Raw genomic sequence first — 21,006 nt, 5'->3', positions numbered from 1 at the left:
CCCCCCAGGTGCCCCCCCACCAAGGCTCTCTCCCAAAAAGGGCCCTTCCCACCAAACATCCCCCTGCCAAGGATTCCCCAAGGATCCCCCCAGGCACCACCTCTGGGATCCCCCCAAGGATCCCCCAGGCACCCCCCCAAGGAATCCCCCCAGAGGACCACCACACACTAAGGACCCCCTGAAAAAGGACCCGCCAACAAGCATTCCCCAGGGTGCCTCCCCAAGGATCGCCCCCGGTGGCACCCCCCACCAAACATCTCCTCCAAGAGCCCCCCCGGCCGACAATCCCCCCCAGGCTGGCCCCCTAGTAAGGATCCCCCTGTTGCCCTCCTCCCCCTAGGAATCCCCTGTCAAGCACCCCCCCAGGCTGCCCCCCAAGGATCCCCCCAGGCTGCCCACCTCCACCAAGGGGTCTCCCCTGGCTGGCCGCTCTGGCCCAACAAGCAGGCTGCAAAGCAGTGATGTAGTTCTAACTGCCCCGTCCATCCAGCTGCAGAGGGGAAGGGGCCATGCTCCCCCAACTCGCCTTCCCATTGTGGCAAGGTGGGTGCCCAAACCACTGCTGCCATGGCAATCACGCAAGCACGGGGCAATGGTGAATGAAGCTTGTGGGGTCAGCTGCCCATCCCCATAGCCTCTGGGCTGCACACGTCCTCTGTTGCTTGCTTACAAAATTCACCCCCCAGGGGACACCCCCCACGTTGCACACCCCGGCCTAGAGGGTGCTTGGCCCTGCCATGAGGGCTTGAGGACCTCTGGAGGCCCTTCCCATTCTAGTGTGCTGTGGTTCTGTAGATCTGTGCAACAAGGAAATGCCGTGAAACAATCCCCACTGGGGGACGCACCGTGTCACGCCGAGCCCACTTAACCAGGACAGCACACTGCAGGGTGTGCTGGGGGGGCCACCCCATGTCCTACCGCTAGCCTCAAGAGGCGCGTGCTATCACCGGAAGCTGAGCCCGACGGCATTTGTTGGACGGGTCGTTCTTTAGGTTAACAGACCATGGAGGACAGGCCCACGGACGGCTGGTAGCCAGGTTGGAGAGGGATGTAACCTTCCCACCCATGCTGGAGGGGACCCTGCAGCTCTGGCTCTGCACGTGCCCTGGGAAGCTCTGGGACTGATGGACAGACTGGCCGTTGGGCTGCCCCATTCTCGCAGGTCCTGTGACAAGGTAGCACCTCCCCCCACAGAAAGCAGGAAAGCCCCAGGAAAGCAGGGAGCGACTGCGAGTGACACCCACCTGCTATTTACAAAGTATTACCCCCAGGTCCAAGAAAGTTTTGCAGGTTTTTCTTAAACACCCTGGGAACATTTTTCACAGCAGTCTCCAAAATTCCTGACTTTTCCCAATGAAAAATGGCCCAGAGAGTCTTAATCATTTTCTGTCTATCAAATTTTACATTCTTTTTTCCTGTGGTTGGTTTCTCACCCACACCGCTGTGGTGAAGTGGGAGGTGTGGGAGGCTTTGTTCCCAGTTCGGTTGCAGCATTTCCTACTGTTCTAGGGTAACCCCGGGGGGTGCCTCAGTTTCCCTGGGCACAGCCTCAGTGCACAGGGGTAATGGGAGTTTTGGTGTGATGACTTCTCACACCTAGGTCAGGCCTTCCTTGCTCTTTGTAACGATGGCAAGCAGGTGACCGACTGCCCCTCCCCGCTTCCTTCCCCAGGGAACAGGACAGAGGCAGCGGAGAGGCCTGGCTGGTTGAATGGGAACTGGGCGCTGGGGTGGGGCAGTCTGGTCTGGCCGGAGAGGGGGGAAGGGGGCCAGGGCCCGGCTCGGGGAACCCTCTGGGCCCCTCTCCCCAGGATGGGTGGTACTGGCGGCTTCTGGGCCCTGTGCTGACGAGTCTGTTCTGCGCTGTGTCCCTGTCGCCCCCTAACCCGCCTGTTCCCCCCGCGGATCGAGAGCCGCGTCTGGCTGCAGGTGGGGCAGGGCCCGGGGACTCCCTGCCTACCATTTTGCTGCTGGGAGAGAAGGCCAATGAGCGGAAAGGGAACAAACAAACTCCATCCTGTTTCCCCGTCTCCACATGGGAGGTGTGAGTGACTCTGCCACCAAACCAGAGACGACCGAGAGAAAAATGGTTGGTTCTCAGGAAAACGAGCTATTTGCAAAAGCTTCCAACTGACAAACATCACCAGACTCCCCAGCCTGCTGCTTACCCTGAGCGCTGCTTCCTCAACAGGGTGGGCCAGTGAAGGTGGCCTTGTGCCACTCACATGGCCGGATAGAGGCTCTGGAATGAGTCCTTTAGCTCAGGGGCTGGAATCCAGGGCCCACCGCAGGGAATTTGCTGCACTGTGATGCTTAATGAGCAATTAGATTATGCAAATTATCCGAGGGCAGAGAGTGATTTCCCAGCGCACTGTAACCCGGGGAGCTGTCCCTGGGATTTTCCTGGCAGACTTCCAGGGCTGGGTGGATCACTCCTGCAATTCAGCTCCCATCCCCTCCGGCAGCTGGGACTCACTGCTGGGTGGATAACTGCCTCAATGGCAGAAGAGCTCTCCCCTACCAGTGGTGCCCATAGAGGCAGTTAGAGCCACCCCAGGGCTGCTTTGACCCTTGTGCTGCTCCCTTGCCCCCTCAAAGCAGTGTGCTTCAGCTGGCCTGGGAACAAGGCCATTAATTCAGCTCCTCACTGGCCCACATCATCCCAGCCCCAGCCAAGCTCAGAGCAAGAAACACCAGCCTGCAGATCAGGGAAGGATCCTGCTGCCCTGCACTCTAACCCCATTATAGAGAGAGGAGGGTGCAGCCCGTTGGATCACTGCACAGCCCTCAGCCAGCAGCAGGACCACGCCACGGCTGGTGCCCAGTTCCCTTGGCAGCACGAATCCCCCCTGCCAAAGGAGCACAGCACACAGGGAACCTCCGGGAGAGGCCTGGTGTGACCCCAGCTCCCCTTCTGCCTCCCACCACAGAGTTAGCACAGCAGAGGTCTGCAGGCCCAGAGCCCAAACACGCTCACCGGCACAGTCTGGCAGGGGTGGCAACGCTGGGCCAGGCCGGGCCGGGCTGGGGGCAGGGCTGCTCCCTGCACAGCCCAGCTGCCCTGTTCTGGCCTCTGCGGGGTTCCACCATTCCGACTCAGTCCGGTGCATGGCTGGCTGCCGAGGGGAGCCCTGACAGTGCAGGAATCCCAGTGACTAGCGGCTGCAGACGGAACTTCCCCCAGGCAGCCCAGTCGCGGAGCAGCCGGACTTGGCAGCTGGGGAGTTCATTAGTGAGCGAGGAAAGGGAATATGCAGAATCCGAACAGGCCCAGAGCAGAGGCCAGGGAGCCTTGGGAACAGGGGCCTACCCCAGGGGTACTACACAGGAGTATTCACCCCCAGGAGGCACACCAGATGCCTTGTGGCGCTGGCCTGGGCTGTGGCAGGTCTCTGCCACTGGCTCCTGATGCAGCCATGGGGAAGTCACTTAGTGCCCATGGAACTGAAACAAAACCATGGAGATACACCTATCTATACATCTTTGGCCTCTGCCTCTACGACACAGGTAATCCCCAGCGTGAGTAGGCGTGTCACAGCACATGGATTCCAGGAAGAGCTGGTGTAAAGCACCTCTCTGCTGGCTCTGCAGACACTTACTGGGCCCCCCGCTGGGCTGCATGCTGCATGGGCCCCAGCTAAGTGCAGTGTCTGAGCTGCGTCTGACACTGCCTCGTCCCCACTGAGACCCGGGCACCGGCCCGACTCTGACTGAGCCACCTGCCATGCCCTTACTGCTTATTACTGCACCAGAGACCTCCAGAGTCTCTGTAGCCAGAGGCTGTCACACATCCATGAGTTACATTTCCAGGCCAAACAGAGGCAGCAAGATTTGGAGGGAGGTGGCCAAGGTCACCCAGCCGGGCAGTGGTAGAGGGAAGACTAGACCCGGGTCCCTCCTGCTGCGTCCTATTCACTAGCCTATGGCCTTGCTCGCACCCCAACCCAGGGTGCTCTGAGTTTCCTGAGTCTCCTGTCTGCAAGCAGCAGACACTCAAAAGAAAGCGTCCCACTGGGGACCTGCCTTCCGGTCCCCCAACCCAGCTCCTCAGCAGTTTGCAGAGCAGCCTGTCCCACAGCCACTGCCTCCTTTCCCCACAAGCTCTTGGCCCAGTCACATCTGTAGCCTGCAGATCCGTCCATGGCTGAAACTGACATCTTTCCTATCTGCTGTTACCTCTGCCGGGGTGCCCAGCCCCACTCGCCCAGCTGACATTTACAGAGGCTTAGGGAACCCGCTCACCCACAGCGCTCTGCAAATGGCAAGGGGGCAGGAGAGCTGGTGGGGTGGCGGGGGGAGGCCCTGCGTGAGCCCTAGGGCATCTAGACGCGTGCTCAGTGTGCTCCGGGATGGATTGGCTCGAGGCAAACAGACCGATTTAGCAGATCTCTTGTTTACAGTGAGGGAACCTGGCCCCTGCTCTGGCAAGTGTGTGGGAGTCAATGGGTGGGAGAATCCCCCCACACAAGCGCAGCGAGGGGCTGCTGGGGCAGATCAGTGCAGGCCAGGATAAACTGGGGCTTCCTGGATTCTACTCTGCGACCCTGACGGGCCCCATCTGCTCTGTCTTATGCCAGGGGTTGGTTTTGGCCCACAGCAGCCCAGAGCAAAGGGATCACATGCGGGTTCGCTCTCATTTTTCCACCCACAGGCAGAATAAGTTTTGTTCTGTTCACCGAGGCACGAGTGGATGTGCACCACCCCCAGAAACACTGGCTGCTGGCTGTGGGCACTCTGCCAACCAGCTGGGCAGTGCCCGACTCTCTCTGGGGCAGCTGCCCCCTTGCTCAGTGTCCAGGGACCACTGTGGTGCAGCCAGCTGTGCCTTCTGCACCTCAGCATGGACTCAGACGCCCAAGTGTGGGGCAGAGGGCTTTGTGATAGCGCAGGTGTCCTCTGAGCACTGAGCACCTGCATCCCAGCCTGTCGGCCCTGATCCGTGCAGGACACCTGGGGCCTGATTCTTAGCTGCTCCATGCTTACACGAGGGTAGGCAGCATTGGTGGGGACCTCCTCTGGATAAGATCTGGAGCAGCCTGCTCTGACCCAGCAGCCGCCCTCGCAGCTCTGGGCTCTCCGAGCCACTCACCTGCCCTCTGACTAGCCGTGCAGACACGTCCCAAAGGAGTGCAGCGCTGCAGGAGTGTGCTGTGGGCTCACACAGCTTCACGTGCGATGCTGAGCACTGCCCTGCTTCAGCTTCAACCAGCTTTTTGTCCAGTTTGGGGTGTAGCTGGAGTTAACATCAGCAGGGTAGCCCACCCTAGGAGCTTTCCTGGAAAAGGCTCTGTGTAGTAGTTGCCCCTTGGGGTGGGTCACAATCACACCTCACACGTATGTAGCTCCCAGAGTGCATTACTAAGCTGGCCACTGTCATAATCGCCATTTTACTGATGGGGTAACTGAGGCACAGAGGGGGACGCGACTTGACCAGGGTCACCCAGCAGACCATTGCCAGAGCCAGGAAGAGAAGCCAGCATATTGTCTGCTAGGTCACACAAGGATCACAGACACGCCCTTCAAAGGCAACCACCTCTGGAGTAGCAGCTGTCTATTGGCCTTGCAATTTATGGTCCAGAGGATTGCCAATGCCCAGTGTTCCCTGTCAGCTGAGCACCTGGGTGGCTACCCAGGAGAGAGTCAGGTGCTGCCCAGCTGATTAGCAGAGCGCTGTTTGTATTGGTGGTGCATGTGCTTTGGTGCACACAACAAAATTTATTCCACACTTGGGTGGAAAAAATTAGCAGTAACCCTTTCTGTGGCCCTGTTGGACTTTCCTCACTCTCAAAACTCCAAAACATCAGCAAATTCACTCCACTCTCCCTCCTAACTGCAATTAGCCCAGCTGAGCCCAGCCACGGTCTGTCCCCGCCTCCCGCGGCAGCAGGGGCTGACAGTCGGCAGCAGCACCGGTGCTTGGGAAGCTCTCTCCTGTCACGCACAGAGCAAAGTCTTCGCTCCCAGCACAAGGCCGGAATACCAAACAGCGGCACCGTCCATGCAGAACTGAGGAGGCTGTGACAGCTCCATTGCTCATGGCGCCTCACAAAGCGACTGTGCTCCAGGCGGTGTCTGGTTGGCATCACCGTGACCCAGGGTGCTAAGGGAGTGGATGAGGGAAGGAGATGTCGGGGTGAGGGATGTTTGCCTGCGTAAGGGCAGCCATGTTTGGATCCAGACACTCGGCAGTAAAATATTCTCCTCTGGTTCCGTTCCAGGGCATCAAGCAGGACATGCTGCCAAGCACCCGAGGCAGCCTGCCAGCCACCTGCTCTCTCTGCACCCAGTGCCACGTGGGCCTCGAGACCCTACATCATTGGGTAGCACCTGGCTGGCACTGGTGGCAAAAAACACATGACGCGCAGGGGTGTGTGAACTGCGTCAAAGCTGCAGGCTTTGCTGTTGCCTTTCACTTGGAGCCGGGAAGCTCTCTCTGCTTCGGTGACTTCCTTGGCCAGACAAGCTGTGCAAAGTGCTGCCAAGATGGAAGGAGAAGCCAGCTGTCTCCGGCCTTTGTCCGAGGCGGGACAAACCCACCAGGGCCCAGCTGCACTTGCGGCTCACGCCCCCTAGTCTGTTTCTCATTGCTGCCCATTCCTGACTTGGCAGGAGGCTGCTGCATGGCATGATGCTGTGTGACATCAGACCCATCACTGTCCAACCAGACATCCCGCATGGGATGGCTGGGGCAGGAACAGGGAAACCTCCTCTACCCCTTGAGAGGAAAGGAGTCAGTTGTCAACTGTCCTGGCTCTGGAGACTGCAGAGGGCCAGGAAGGAGAACTACTCTGTGGGCCCTGCCTGAACCCTGCAGCTAAGGTTAGGAGGGGATCTGAACGCTAGTCAGCCAAGGAGAATATTTGCACCCATGTTTCTGCAGTTGGGAGACCCCCAGCAGCTGCAGGGTTAAGGGAAGTTATCTGTTCGTATTGCAGCATGCTGTAGGGCAGTAGTGTCTGATCCTGCTTTGGGGAGAGTCCATTCAATTCTGGCCCCAGTTCCCACGGGGGGTGATACATCTTGTAGCCTCTTGAGACTGGGTGCAGACTCCAGTTGACATAAATGGGTCTCTCGTCCAGGGTCATCTATTTTTTCCCATCCGTGTGTAGAATAAATATTATGTGCACTGTCAAAAGAAACACTGGCTGCTGGCAGAGGACCCCCCGCATCTGGGCTGGGCAGCCCCTGAACCTCTCCTGCAACCCAAGCCAGCCAAGAGGGCCCCACTCCCAGCAGCCCAGCAACAGCCGGCAAAGGAGCACCCCCGTGTCACACGCGGCTGTCCGGAGGACCGGCCCTTCGGGATGCCCTGGCACGCACACCGGACAGCTGCAACACCGGGGGTACGCAGCACCGCCTCTGGGGGGCATGCAGACCCAGGCCAAGCGGGGTGTCCCTTTGCTCCCCCACCCGCAGGCGGCCTGGGGAGGCCGCTCCCCCGCCCAGCCGCGTGGGCGCGAACCCACCCCCGGCCCGGGGGCCCTATGCGCCGCGCGTGGCTCCTTTCTGTACGCGCCATGCTCCGCGCATGCGCAGTGAGCGGACGCAGGACCAGAACTCGCTCCCCGGCACCCCGGGCGGCTCCTCTGACAACCTGCGAGGAGGCCCTCGCCGCTCCTGCGCATGCGTGCCTGCCGCGCCGCGGGCGCCCAGGCTCTGCGCACGCGCAGTCGCGGAGCCGAAGCGCGCTCTTCTTCCCCGCCGCCGGGCACCGGAAGTGAGTCAGGGCGAGGGCGGAAGTGGGTGCGCGGACGCGCCGCGGCTGCTGGAGGGTTCCAGAACGGGGCGGCGCGGCCCGGCCGGCACCATGGTGGATTACAGCGTCTGGGACCACATCGAGGTGTCCGACGATGAGGACGAGACTCACCCCAACATCGACACGGCCAGTCTCTTCCGGTGGCGGCACCAGGTGCGGCGTGTCCCGGGGAGACCGGGCCCGGCCCCCCCCTCGGTCTCTGGTGGGGGCCCTCCGTTCCCATGGAGACCGGGCCCCAGCCCCCTCCCCCGTTTCTGGTGGGGGCCCTCCGTTCCCATGGAGACCGGGCCCGGCCCCCCCCCTCGGTCTCTGGTGGGGGCCCTCCGTTCCCATGGAGACCGGGCCCCCAGAGCGGCCAGCGCAGCTCCCCATTCTAGGTAGACTCCGTTGCTAGGTTGTTCCTGTGGCTCTTAGAAGCAGCTGTGGTGCAGCGGGAGGCGGGTGGAGGTGCTGGGAGGTAACTGGGGAATGTTTTGGAGATCCCAAGGTGTAGGCAGCGCTCGCCCGCACCGTTGGAGATCAGCCCCTGTGTCAAGGTCGAGCTCCAATGAGATCCCTCCCCAACCCCACTCAGTAACATTGTTGCTCCTAAGCCTCTGTCTTTGGGACTTTCGCCTTGAGGAACCTGCACTAGTTGGACTTGGTCCCAACGAAATCACTCTCTCAAGATCCCTCCACCGCATAGGACTCATGCCATTGCAGCGACCAGCCTGCTCCACAGCACTGTTGAGGGAGAAGAGCAGTAACGTAATCCTTCCCTTAGAGCCCCTTCTCAATATTCTTGGTGCTGAAGCCTGTCCTAGTGTGGTGATACCGCCAGTTGGGGCAGAGGATGCGTCCCTGTTCACACTTTGGCAATCCCATAAGAGCCACCTCACTGCATAGTGGTGAGGAAAAGCTGCGGGTGATCTCCAGCAGCCTCGCACTGCAGAGTAGCAGTTAGGAATAGCTAGAAATGACAGGTGGGCTTCAAGTCTCAGTGAGCTAACTTTCTGATCGCGCCAGCCCCCTGCATGGCTCTCAACGGAGGGGGCTCCTCTAGGCCTGAAATCCCCTTGGACTCACCCCATTTCTGTCAGATCAGCCCCACCCTTAGTGGGGTCTCCCTCCTGTCAGCTTGCCAAGGGAAATTTCCCAGCTTCAGGGGACCCTCTACCCAACTTCAAAGTGGATCTTCTGTGAAGAGAGACATTCCCACAGAAAACGAGGGTGTTTTCTAAGGGAGGATTCCTTCTGTCCATGGAGATCCCCCTGGAAACCATCTGCTCAGGTGCTCTGAGGCTTTTTCTCCCTCCTTAAGCAGGCATTCTGCGTAGTAATCATGAGCACATATAGGGTACTTTGATACAGTGGCTTGAACCCCTGGAAAGGTACTGGAACAAGTGATTAAAGAAGGGTTAGAGTGTATAACCAGCATGGATATGTCATGAACAAAGCCAGCTAAATCAAGCTCATTTCCTTTTGTGGCAGGGATACTGGCTTAATAGATAGCGGACAGCAGTAGATGCAATAGAGCCTTCCGACGCAGTCGGATGTGAACTAGGGAAACCTGGGCTAGATGAAAACAAAAAGCAGTCAAGTAGCGCTTTAACGACTAGCAAAATAGTTTATTAGGTGAGGAGCTTTCGTGGGACAGACCCACTTCTTCAGACCAGAGCCAGACCAGAACAGACTCAATATTTAAGACACAGAGAACCAAAAGCAGGAAGCAAGGAGGACAAATCAGAAAAAGATAATCAAGGTGAGCAAATCAGAGAGCGGGGGGGGGGGGAGATCAAGAACCTGGGCTAGATGAGATTACTATAAATAGTAAAAACAAGTAATTGTTAATATGCTCTCAAACTGTAGGGTGAGGGGGCATGTCTAGTGGGGTCCTGAGTCTGATACTGTTACGTAATATCATTCGTAACTGGGATAACCGAGCATAGTGTGTGCTCATAAAATTTGTGGAGAATGTCAAGCAAAAAGGAGGTTGTAGGCACTTTCGATGACAGAATTAGATTTCAAAACAACCTTGACACTTTATACCTCATAGAGCTGGAAGGGACCTCGGGAGGTCATCGAGTCCAGTGCCTGGCTTCTTGACAGGACCAAGCACCCTTCTCCCCCTTTTTTTTTTTAATTAATCTGTTTGGCCCAGATCCCTAAATGGCCCCCTCAAGGATTGAGCTCACAATCCTGGATTTAGCAGGCCAGTGCTCAAACCACTGAGCTCTCCCTCCCCCGGATTAGAGAATTGAGATGTAATCCACAAGATTAAGTTAAAGAGCAGTGCACAGTACTGCATTTAGGAGGGAAATAGGATGGGCACAGCTACAAAATAGGGAATACCTGGCTAGGTGGAAGAAGATGAAAAGGGATTTGGATGTTACGGTGGATCATAAATTGAACATGAGTCGATGTGATCAGTTGCCAAAAGGGCTAATATCAGGCTGGGGTGTTTTAACAGGAGCTCTGCATGTAAGGCAGGGGAGGGAGCTGGCCCTTCCTATGCGGCACTGAACAGGGAACCTTCTCTCCTGCCATCCATCTCCAGCTACTGACATGTATGTGGAATATAACAGCCTGGCCCTGCCTCCCAGCCCCTTGAAAGACTGAGTTCAAATATGAGGTGGAAAGGGCCAGGAGATGCTCCCTGCCAGAGAACCTGCCTCCCCCACCCCGACTCCACCTCCATCATAAAGGCCCTACTGTAGAGGCCCATGAACACACCTACCAGGTTTGCTCCTGTGCAGCACTTCATTTTGGCCTGGTGTCCAGGTTGATCCCTGTTCTACAGGACGAGTTCTGGCCTGGGCCAGGCACGTGCAACACTGGGGAAGTGGAGGAAATGCGGCTGGGGGCTCACTCCAGGAGCTGCACATGGGATGTTCATCAGTGGCAGTGGCCACTGTCCCCTCCCTCAGTTTCTCTCTCTCTCTCTCTGTGAAATGGGGACAATGCAGTTTTGGGGGCTAATTGGGGAATGTTTTGGTAATCTAAAGAACTTCGTAAGTACTTAGCACTGGCCCTGCTTTGAGCGAGCATGGCTAGTGTAATTGTATCTCAGCCAGGTTGTTTTCCCTAAGGTTAGCAGGAGGAAGGAAGGAAGGATTTCTGCTGATTGTGGGGAAGTGGGCTTTTTTTCTCCCCATGGAGAAGAAAATGGGATTCAGCTCTTGTTTTCCAGGCTCAGAGGAGAAAGAGAGAGTTCTCCAGTAGCCACAGCAGGATCCTGTTCTGGTCTACAGCAAACAGAAGCCTAAGCATCTTAGAACCCTCTTGAAAACATGAGCCTGTACGGGAAACCCTGCATAGTGAAACACTGGCAGTGTGTGTTCAATAGTTAGCTGGGTGGGCTCTGGAGGGGAGGCATCACTGGGGTTCCTAGAAGTAGGAGACACAGATTGAAACAGAGCAGAACAAATTTAAGTTGAATATCATGGGGTCCACCAACACTATGAGCCTAAGGTGGGTGATAGAAATTCCATTACTTAAGGCAGTTCCCTATAGATTAGACAGGGCCCTAAGATTGTATGGGAGTAAACAATCGTGTCTTGGCCTGTGAGGATGGGGTGATCCTCCATCTCTTAATTTTCAGTTAGTACAAATGGACATTACAGAGGATAAAAGCATTCCCATAGAGCTCTGCTGCGGTTTCTGGGCTACCACCCATTAGGATCTGTCAAGCTTAATTGAAGTCCATGCATACATGGCAAGCTGTCTGGAAACTCGTGGGCTCCCATTTAGTAGCCTGGGGTGGGTCTGTGTGTGGATGTTAGTGCAGCACAGAAGAGAGACAGCTAAAACAGCTAATTAAACCACAGGCTAGCTGCAATGAGTGAAGGGATGAAAGTTCAGGTCTCTACAGAGGCAAGAAACTAGCCATACATGCAGATACTGAGATGAATCAAAAAGTCAGTGACTTGGGAACACAGTTACCGCCCACTCAGGTTCATGTAAATGACCGTTCTCTGGCATAGCAGGTACCCTGGTGTTGATGTGTGACCAGCTGTTTTGCTACTGCCAGTCAGGGTTAGAATTGGCCCAACAATCATCTCTCGTGTGTGGCATATGAGGGCAGGAGTGGGTTCCCAGTGTTACTCTCACTGGCTGTAGTGTCCTCCTTGTTAGTGAATCAGTTGGCTCATCTGTTCCAAGTGCAAGTGGTGAAGAATATTTTTTAAAAGCTGTAAATTGAAATGTGCAGGCCCGAGTGGAGAGGATGGAGCAGTTCCAGAAGGAGAAAGATGAGCTGGACAAAGGGTGCAGGGAATGCAAACGGAAACTAGCCGAGTGCCAGAAGAAGATGAAGGAGCTGGAGGTGGCGGACACAGAGAGCGGGAAAAGAGAGCTCCAGAGGCTGCAGGCCGAAGCTCAGCAGCTAAAAAAGGAAGAGAAGAGCTGGGAAGAGAAGATCGAAGAGCTGCGGAAGAAGGAGAAGAACATGCCCTGGAACGTGGACACCCTGAGCAAAGATGGCTTCAGTAAGGTGGGTCTAAGGGTGCGGGGCATGAGGAAGAGTCAGCATGGGCATCTGGCTAAGGAAGTGCCTTGCAAACATGGCAATACAGCTATAGTGCTGGAACCAATGCCGGGAATGCGGCAGCCCCCTGACTCAGCTGCCTTTTTCTCTCTCTCTCTCTCTGCAGAGTGTTTTCAATGTCAAACCTGAACAGGAGGAGGAATCGGAGGAACAAAAAGAGAAAAAACACAAAACGTTTGTGGAGAAGTATGAGAAACAGATCAAACACTTCGGTGAGCTAACCAGCTGCAGGCTAGAGGAGGAAAGCTTCACAAGTTCCTCTTGACTTAGAGACGGGCTCTGGGTTAGCGGGGCAATGTGAGACTCTCCCAGCAAAGGGCGGGAGGGAGGTAATCCCAGCATAGCTGGGTTCCCTGCTGTCTGGCTTATGTCTGCAATGCCTGTTGTCTCCCAAGCTGCAGAGCAGGCGGCTGCAGACACCTGTGGTCAGTGTGTTGGGTGAGGGGCTGCGGTGTGTTCTCAGCTGGGGGTCCCTACCTAGGGAATGCCTTTCAGGTCCATGTGTAACAGGCACCCATAAGCCAGTGCTTTCCCAGCGCAGCTCCTGGCACTTGGTTTTATCCTTTACTGAACTCACAGAGCTCCACCACAAGACTACCCACCAGCCCCCTCCCCCAGTAGCACGCAGGCTCCTGCCTAAACGGCTCTTCTCTGGACTTCTGCCCTGACTTTGCTGGACCTTCTTGGCCTCCTAACTTGTCAGTACTTTAACAGTTCTGATTGAAGCTGTTCTCAGGTGCCCTGCACGCTGACTGGGGGGCTTGGACACAAGCATATCTGTCTACCCAGGAGCCCTGCGAGGCAGGGAAGTGTCTTCCCTTTTTACAGACGTGGCTCTGCAATACAGTGACTTGTCCAGGGCTGCATGGAGAGTCTGGCAGAGGCCAGAAATGGCCCTAGGTTTCTTGAGCCTCAAGGCAGTGACTTCCCACACACCTGTCTTTCCCTGTGAGACCGCCTGGTTTGATTGGCGGTCGAGGCAGCAGGTTAGCTCTGTGTTGCTCCCTGAGCAGGGCCTGTCCTGGATTCTTCATTCACAATCCTGGTGCTTGGACACAAAGGTCATATGCCACTAATGAAAACATATGGGAGCAGCAGGTTTGTGGGCAGGCTCTTCTCTTGGGCTGCTGCTAACTCTCTCTCTCCCGTCTGGAAGGCATGCTGCGGCGCTGGGATGACAGCCAGAAGTACCTGTCCGACAACCCGCATCTGGTGTGTGAAGAGACCGCCAACTACCTGGTCATCTGGTGCATTGACCTGGAGGTGGAGGAGGTGCGTTTCCCCAGGAGGTGGGCCTGCCAGCAGCAAGGCCTGAATCCTCTGGGCCGTGCTGAGTTCCATCCCCTTCAGTATGTAGCAGATTGGGCTAGTTTCACGTTCCAGCCCCTTTGCTGATGGACCCCTCGTGGCACAGTGAAGCCAGGCTGGGGGAACAGGACCTTGAAAGCTTGGACCCAACTGGCTCCATGCCACTCTAGTGCATTTGTTTCTCCCAGAAGCTGTTCAGCCGGCCCACTAGCTGCTTGTTCTCTTCCCAAATTGTCTCGTGGTCAGCTGCCCTCCTGGGAGCCAGTGACTCTTTAAAGCCAGCGGTTGCCTCATTGGCTTAAAAGTGGTGCTGAGACTAGAGAGATCCTGGCAGCAGAGTCTGGAAGGAAATGGGCCAACAGGTCAGACTGCAGTGGACTCTTGTCCCAGCCCTCTGCCAGCCAGTGTCCTCCGCCTTCCTGACTGAAGAGCGGAAAGCTGCAGCAGTTGGGGGGGCGGTTGGAATGGGAGCATGCCCTCACCTGGCTGTGCACTGCAGAGCTGAGTGCTCATCTGCTGTTCTTGGAGCCACAGGGGCCTTTCTTTTCTGCCTCCTAGAAACATGCACTGATGGAACAGGTTGCCCACCAGACCATCGTGATGCAGTTCATCCTTGAGCTGGCCAAGAGCCTGAAGGTGGATCCCCGAGCTTGTTTCAGACAGTTCTTCACCAAAATCAAGGTGGGTTCCAAGTCCCCTGGAGCAGGGCTGTTTTCTTCCCATTCCCTCTCCTGACCTTAGCAGGAATGATGTAGAGGGTGGAGAGCTCATTGCCACAGTGCATTGAGGTGAGTGGCTCAGGAGCTTAGCAAAATTCCAAGAGGGACTTAATCACCCGATACCCTGGTTGTAACACTTACTGCTAAGGATACCTGCAGCAGGGTGCGAGACAACCTCTCAGATGTTAGGAGACCTCGTGAGGCAGAGTAGCCCCTGTGTGTACCCTGTGTAGTTTCTCGTACCGTCCTGTGCGGCTTTGGCTTTTGGCCACTGTCAGAGGGAGGCTAGGGGTGTATCCAAATTCCACTCCCTTGGGGTGGCACCCTTCTTCGGGTGCAGTCTGCGCTCACTGCAGAGAGGGGTCCAAGGCCCACGCGGGGTGGGGTTTATATCTTGCCCAGCTTCCCATGCCCACACTCTTGCTCCCTAGTGGGAGTTGTAGCTGGAGGCACTGCCATGGCTAAGAGTTACAGCTGAAGCTCCTTCCTTGCTGCTGGGCCAGCTGACAGATACTACTGGAGCTGCCTCCTGAGAGGTCTGTGTGTGGAGGGCCTGGAGCTCAGAGAAAATACTAGTCTTACGCTTTTTCACTCCTAACAGCTGGACTTTTTCCTGCTACCACCTGACTGTGTCTTGGAGGCACTGTCCTCACTCCCACAGCAACGGGTTGTGGGGCAGCTGCAAGGAGAATGTTTGTGACGAATGCCTCTGAGCCTCCCCTCTCCTGCAGCAAGTGGCTTTTAATGAAGGAGGCATCCCCCTCCTCCCAGCCCTGTGATTTGCCTGGTGGAACGGGGGCCTGCCTGGACTGGCACACGCTAGTCTGAGTGGGCGGGGGTGTGGTCTGGGTTCAGCCACATCTCAAGGGCCTGGCTGGATCCTGTGCCAGCTCGGCTCTTCCTCTGGCCTCTGACTCTCCTGCCCCTCTTGTCGCTGCTCGCTGCAGACAGCTGATCAGCAGTACATGGAGGGGTTCACTGACGAGCTGGAGGCCTTCAAGGAGCGGGTGAGAGGTCGTGCCAAGGTGCGCATCGAGAAAGCCATGAAGGAGTATGAAGAGGAGGAGCGGCAGAAACGGCTGGGCCCGGGTGGGCTGGACCCTGTGGAGGTGTACGAATCCCTCCCACCGGTGAGTAGCCTGTCCCTGAACAGTGGGTCTCAGACTCACATCCTGGCTCCAGCTTAAAGGGCTTTCCTTCCCACTCCCTATCCTGCCTGGAGTATTTGCTCTGTTCCCTCAGCATCCTAGATTGGTTTATTCCCTTTACCCTCAAGTAGGAAAGCTCTGTCCCCAAATGAACCCAGTCTGCCTGGCCTGGCCTGGCCATGGCATTCCCCCCAAGGGAGGTGTGCAAGGTGGCATTCCACAGTGACTTGTCTGTGCGCTGGGGAATGCAGAGGAGCATCTCCAGCTGCCTGAGCCAAGTGCTCAGTCTCCCCTGCAGGCCCGTCTCCGAGCTGCGCAGGAGCACCAGGCGTGAGCTCCTCGGTGCTGTCTATTGCACAGGGCTTTGGAAGGGGCCTTGTCCCAGACTAGCTGACCGCACTCCCCTCTGCTCTCCCAGGAGCTGCAGAAGTGTTTCGATGTGAAAGATGTTCAGATGCTGCAGGATGCAATCAGCAAAATGGAGCCGGCTGTGAGTATCGCTCTGGGGTGCGGGCTGGGGAGCCTAGGGTGCCAGCTCTGAAATGCAGGAGGAGGACTGGCTGCTTTGGCGTTGAATTGCAGCCTGATCCCAGGCACAAAACCATCTGCCTGTGCCAGCCTGTGCGGCTGTTGGCTGCTTCCCCAGTCACTGATCTCCAGCCAACCAAGTGGCTGTGAGTCCTCGGCCAGGAGGCTGCAATGCAGTGTCGTGCAAAGGAGGGAGGAGGGCTTGAGGAGCTCTGAGAAGAAGCGGAGGGTTGTGCGCAGGTCCCTTAGCAGCCATGTGCTGTCTGCCTTCCAGGAAGCTAAGTACCACATGCAGCGCTGCATTGACTCCGGGCTCTGGGTGCCGAATGCCAAGGCGGCCGAGGGAGTGGAAAAGGGAGCTGAGCCCACAGAGGCCATCAATGAGGAGGTCAAGAAGGAGAGCGGCAAGGAGGAGAAAGGAAACCCATGAACTCCTGCTGGCAAGGCCTAAAGCAGACTGTCCCTTCACCTCCCTTTCACACCCTGTTTTCCCTCAGGATATGACATATGCTTTACACACGTAGACACTTTGTGAATGTGTGAGCTGCTTGCTGGCTGGCTGGCTCCGTGTCCAACGCCACGCCATGGGCTGCCCCGGGGAGCAGTCGGAAGCCCCCTGTTAGCACTGGGGAAGTCCTGGGCAGTTACTCCAGCGAGACGGGCGCTCAGGGGGACTTGGCATGGCCGGTTAGGTGTTAGGTCTTGCTCTGGTGTTGCCAGGCAATGGATTAGTTACAGATGTGCTGTTGTCTCTTCTGTTGGTGACCAGCAAGGCTATTACACAAATAAAGAGATTGAAGTAGCTGAGCGTGGCACGGACTTGCTGGGGACAGAAGCTGCTGAGCTTTTCTGTGGCCTCTGAAAAAAGAGAAGTCAACTTAAAAGTCATCCTCAGGGCTGGGAGTCCCAGTGCAGCCCAGCCTGAACCAACCAGCCTTCCATAGTCTGCAGAAGCCCTTGGTGGCTATTAAACCAACTGTGTGGGCCGCTGTGGCACCCGGCAGGCAAACACACCAGCCACCCTGCTCATTGGTTGAGGCCCGCGTCGCCTCGGATGTCTATGGGTGTGTGTGTTGAGGTTCATGGGGAGTGGGCTCTGCTGTGACTGTGCCTGCAGCTTATGCCAAGTGCTGCAGGCCTCTGCTGTGGGTAAGCAGTCTCTTGCTTACCTTACCAGCCCTGGCACTGTCCAGCGTCAAGGGTGATTGTTCCACCAGTAGGGCTGGCAAGGGCACTGGCACAGAGCCTTTGCCAAGTGGCAGAGATTTGGTGTACCTACACCCAACAGTGCTGGCCATGCGTGGCAGAGCCCACATGCATAGCCCTGCAAATCTGGCCATCTCCACTCTGTAGCTGTGGCGATGGATGTGGATGTCTGTCCGTGGCTCATTTTTGCGGATTTTGAGTCCGGGCAGGGCTCGATCCAGGCGTCCTGTCTGCTCCCTGGATAGCTGTGAGAGCGGCGCGTGGCTAGGCTGGCCCTGTGGTGCCCCATGGCTGGTACTTGCGGTGCTGCTGTGCGCATCTGTTGTGCCCAGCTCTGTCTGGTGCAGTGCCCCTCTGCTCAGCAAGGCTGCATTGCAAGGAGGAGCAGTCCTAGGAAATGCCCTGCTAGACTTGGCACAAGGCAAAACAGCTCCGTTTTTAACAAGTAAACCTTGTGTGCGGCTGTGGCAAAGCAGGGACCGGGCAGTAGAGGGCGTCAGCTTGATTCTGCTCCAGCCAGACTCATGCTGGGCCAACTCCCCGCACACACAGACTGCCTTTGCCAAGCCTTACCGATGGGTGGAAGGGTTGGGCTTTAGGTCCAGCTTCCTCTAGTTCTGCCCAATGCATGTTGACTGGGATCCGAGCACAAGAGAGCTCCATGCAGCAGCAAAGACCTATTGGAAGCCATCTGGTCCCCTCCTCCACCCCAGCTGGTGCCAGGGGTCAGGAGACCAAAACACCTCGTGAACGGGGCAGTGCACAACTCTGGGGAGAGAGGAGGTGGTGCTGTTCGTGCGTTGGCACCTCCTTCCCGTGCTGCTGCCAAACAGGTGCCAAGAGCACAATGCGGTTGCACAGGGAAGCTTTGAACCATGGGCATTAACGGGCTGGCAGGGTGGTAGGCAGTGTAAAATGCCCACATATGCCAACAAGTGGTTGTCATTGTGTACTGGCTGGAGAGCTGCTGGTGGGCTAATGGCCCAGGGAGGTGCTGCAGCTGAGAGGGGGACCATGGGTCCCCAGCCGGAGTGCTTCCTTGCCAGCATTTTCAGAAGCTGCCAGGGAGGGAGACGACTCTACTGACTGAATAAAACTGTTAATTATCCAGTTCCCTAACTTCAGCAGGGACCCTGTACCAGGAGGTGCTGCTGCTGTAGTGTCCCCGGAGCTAGTGCAGTGGGCATAGGGAGAAATAATTGTAAAAGGGGTTTTGTGCACAGACACACGTTTCTGAGTGAAATGCTGGAAAAGTGACCGGCTTGTTAAGAGAAGTGCCCCAGTGCATGGGTATGGCAGGTACCTGTGAGTACAGATCCTTGCCCAGGTCTTCCTTCTCCCTGCTTCCATTTCCCCATTTGGAAGATGGAGAGAAAATACTCTGCCCACTTTACTTCTTGGCGTGAAGGCCACATGCTAAGTGTGGCTGGTTACGGCAGGAGACTGATAAACGTGCAATGCTAACAACTAATACAGCATGAGCCCTGCAGCAAGGTCTCTGCCCAAAGATTAAAATCTACTTGTCAAGCTCTCAGGCCCTTTTTGGAACCAGAGGGGTTTTGCCTGTGACGGCCTGAACGCTGGCAGGGCGTGTGAGGTGCCAGCAAGGTCTGGGAGACATTCAAACCCCGCTTTGCACAGCGAGGAAGGCAGGAGGTGGTCTGACAGCAGGTGGCAGTGTGGAGATACCAGAACAGAACTAGCTCCTTGGATGCAGGAAACCCCTGCCTGCCTGCCAGCTGAGAAAAGGCATTGATGGTGGGTTTGGCGCAGGGGTGCCAGACCTAGGCTGAGTAAGGCACTGCTGGGGGCCCCAGTTTGGCATTGCCCCCCAAATACCGTTTGTCTTATAGAACGTGGGCTGCTTTCCTGTGTGCGTAGCAGGTGGTGGTGTGCTGGAGTGGGGAGAAATACCAGATTAGTACTTGGGGAATGAGGTGGAAGGGAGAAGCCAGAAACCCCACTGGCTTAGACCAGCAGTGAGCTAGTGCAGCCTTTCTGTGCATGAGGCCACAGGACCAATGGAGCTGCCTGCCTCTGAAGTGAAGGTAGTTCTGGTGCAAGAGGCCCAGTCTAGCAGTTCTGCTTATACCCAGCAAAGGCAGAACCTGGGCAGCAGCCTGATGCACATAGAGAGGGTGAGGAATTTGGCATAGGAGAGGAACATGCTCTGTTGAGAACTGGGTTGAATCTGTAACCATGCAAGCGGTGGTAAAGCAAGTGACTGGCTGTGGAGTAGAAGGGACAGTCCACGCCCCAGCAGAGAGAGGGGTGTGGATGAAGCATCTGTGATGTTCAAGCAAGTGGTGTTGTGCTGGGTGTTGTACAGTTAGGCATCCGTCACCTTTATCTGAGTGTCTCTGCAGAAATGTGGAGTCACAGTAGGCAAGTCCAAAGTGAGTTCATGGAGTCTGGCTGTGAGCGTCTATAAAGCGCTCTGTGAAATAGGCAGGTTTGGAGGGGGGCAGAAGAAAAGGAGGTGGGTAGGAGCATCGTTCTGAGAATGCTGGAGCATCATAAAGGGAAGGTTTTGTTCTTTCTGCTAGTGCCGTGGGTAGAGGGGGGTGGTCAGATTCTAGGCCCACCCTGAGCACTTTTCTCTGTGTTATTTCTGCCATCAGCCCACTGTCTTGGCAGCACTCAGCTAGAGATGGTCTCAGGCCTTGCTAGAACTGGAGCCATTCTCTTCCTTCATTCCTCCCTCGGCACGTTAAGTGAGACAGCTGCCTACTTTTCCAGGCCCCTTGTGGTCTATTGCTAAGGGCCTGAAGAGAGCTGGGGCCAAGCTTCGTTCTGTGTTGGCTTCATGTGGTGAGATGGTTTCTGCATTGTAATCTGAGCTCCCTCCCAGCCAGCTGCAGTGTCATAAGCAGCATCAAACCAAATCTTCAGTTCCCACCACTGCTTTGTAGTCGCCAAGCGTGCCTTCCCTGCTTTCCCTTGGTTGCATTCCATGGGCTTTTATAATCTCTCCTGCACAAATGACCTCCATCCACTTTCCCAAGCATGCTATCCGTGCTAGGTAGGAAAGCAAAGGCAACTCCTTGCCCTCAGGGTGAGCAGATGTGTGCGTGGTTCTGAGATCCCTTTGCGCTTTTCCGAATGATTCATGGTGCAATTCTTACACAGGAGAAGTTGGTGGCTAGGAGATGCGGGAAGGATCTGAGGTGAAAGGGATGTGAAACCGAGCACCAAGGCCCTTCTGTCACTTGTTAACAGTGTGCAGCCTCTCCTCTAATCCAGCCTTGGGCTCAACTCCAGCCCCTGGGGTGTTGTGGCCTTTTGTACTGGCTTTTAAGAACGTGAATGAATGAGCTCGAGCCTTTACCATATACCAGCTTTGTTTGTTGCTCCTGGTGTGAATAAGGGGATTTTGATTTTTGCAGGATACTTTCGAAAAGGACCCGTGTGGATGACCTGCACATGAGCAACATGTGGTACTTTCAAAGTGCTGTGGCTAGCAGCATGCTAATGAGGTGCTGAATATTCATTTCAGTGCCTCATTAGCATTTTCTGATTTGGCCATCAGCATGGCCATTTGGAAGTTTTGGCCAAGTGAAAACATAGCCCCAGTGGGGTATTGAAAACAGCCCAGGCAATAGCATTACCTTGCAAAGGAGCTGTACCTAGGCTGACTACCAGCCAGCGGTGACCCGAATGAAGCCCCCAGCCTCCCCAGCCTTCGAGAGCTGGACCTGGGTTCTGGAGGGTGGCCCTAGCTCCTGGGAAGCTGGCCCTGGACTGTGCAGCCAGCACAGCTGGGGCCAAAGGTGGAGCTGCTTGGGGCCCCGTTAATTTTTGTGCTTGCGGGAGGGA

General features: G+C 56.3%; 1 protein-coding gene across 1 annotated transcript; it reads left to right on the top strand.

The window, feature by feature from the left end:
• The first annotated feature begins 7,723 nt into the window (after positions 1-7,723).
• Positions 7,724-16,788, top strand: CDC37 (cell division cycle 37, HSP90 cochaperone). Its single transcript, XM_074979648.1, has 8 exons — positions 7,724-7,909; positions 11,946-12,227; positions 12,388-12,493; positions 13,438-13,553; positions 14,148-14,270; positions 15,256-15,438; positions 15,875-15,946; positions 16,259-16,788. The coding sequence occupies exons 1-8, from the start codon at positions 7,808-7,810 to the stop codon at positions 16,412-16,414; spliced, it is 1,140 nt and encodes a 379-aa protein (XP_074835749.1). The 5' UTR covers positions 7,724-7,807; the 3' UTR covers positions 16,415-16,788.
• The last annotated feature ends 4,218 nt before the right edge of the window (positions 16,789-21,006 follow it).

This window comes from Carettochelys insculpta, chromosome 29 (assembly GCF_033958435.1).
Source record: "Carettochelys insculpta isolate YL-2023 chromosome 29, ASM3395843v1, whole genome shotgun sequence".
Classification (NCBI taxonomy): domain Eukaryota; kingdom Metazoa; phylum Chordata; order Testudines; family Carettochelyidae; genus Carettochelys; species Carettochelys insculpta.
The sequence above is the reverse complement of the archived record's forward strand: the minus strand, read 5'-3'. Positions and strand labels throughout refer to the sequence as shown.

What these genes read in the sequence shown, in the direction of transcription:
- CDC37 (XM_074979648.1), top strand. Translation starts at nt 7,808, where the DNA reads ATGGTGGATTACAGCGTCTGGGACCACATCGAGGTGTCCGACGATGAG. An exon ending in GCAAAGATGGCTTCAGTAAG is followed by an intron (nt 12,228 to 12,387) that starts GTGGGTCTAAGG and finishes CTCTCTCTGCAG; the next exon opens with AGTGTTTTCAATGTCAAACC. An exon ending in TCAGCAAAATGGAGCCGGCT is followed by an intron (nt 15,947 to 16,258) that starts GTGAGTATCGCT and finishes TCTGCCTTCCAG; the next exon opens with GAAGCTAAGTACCACATGCA.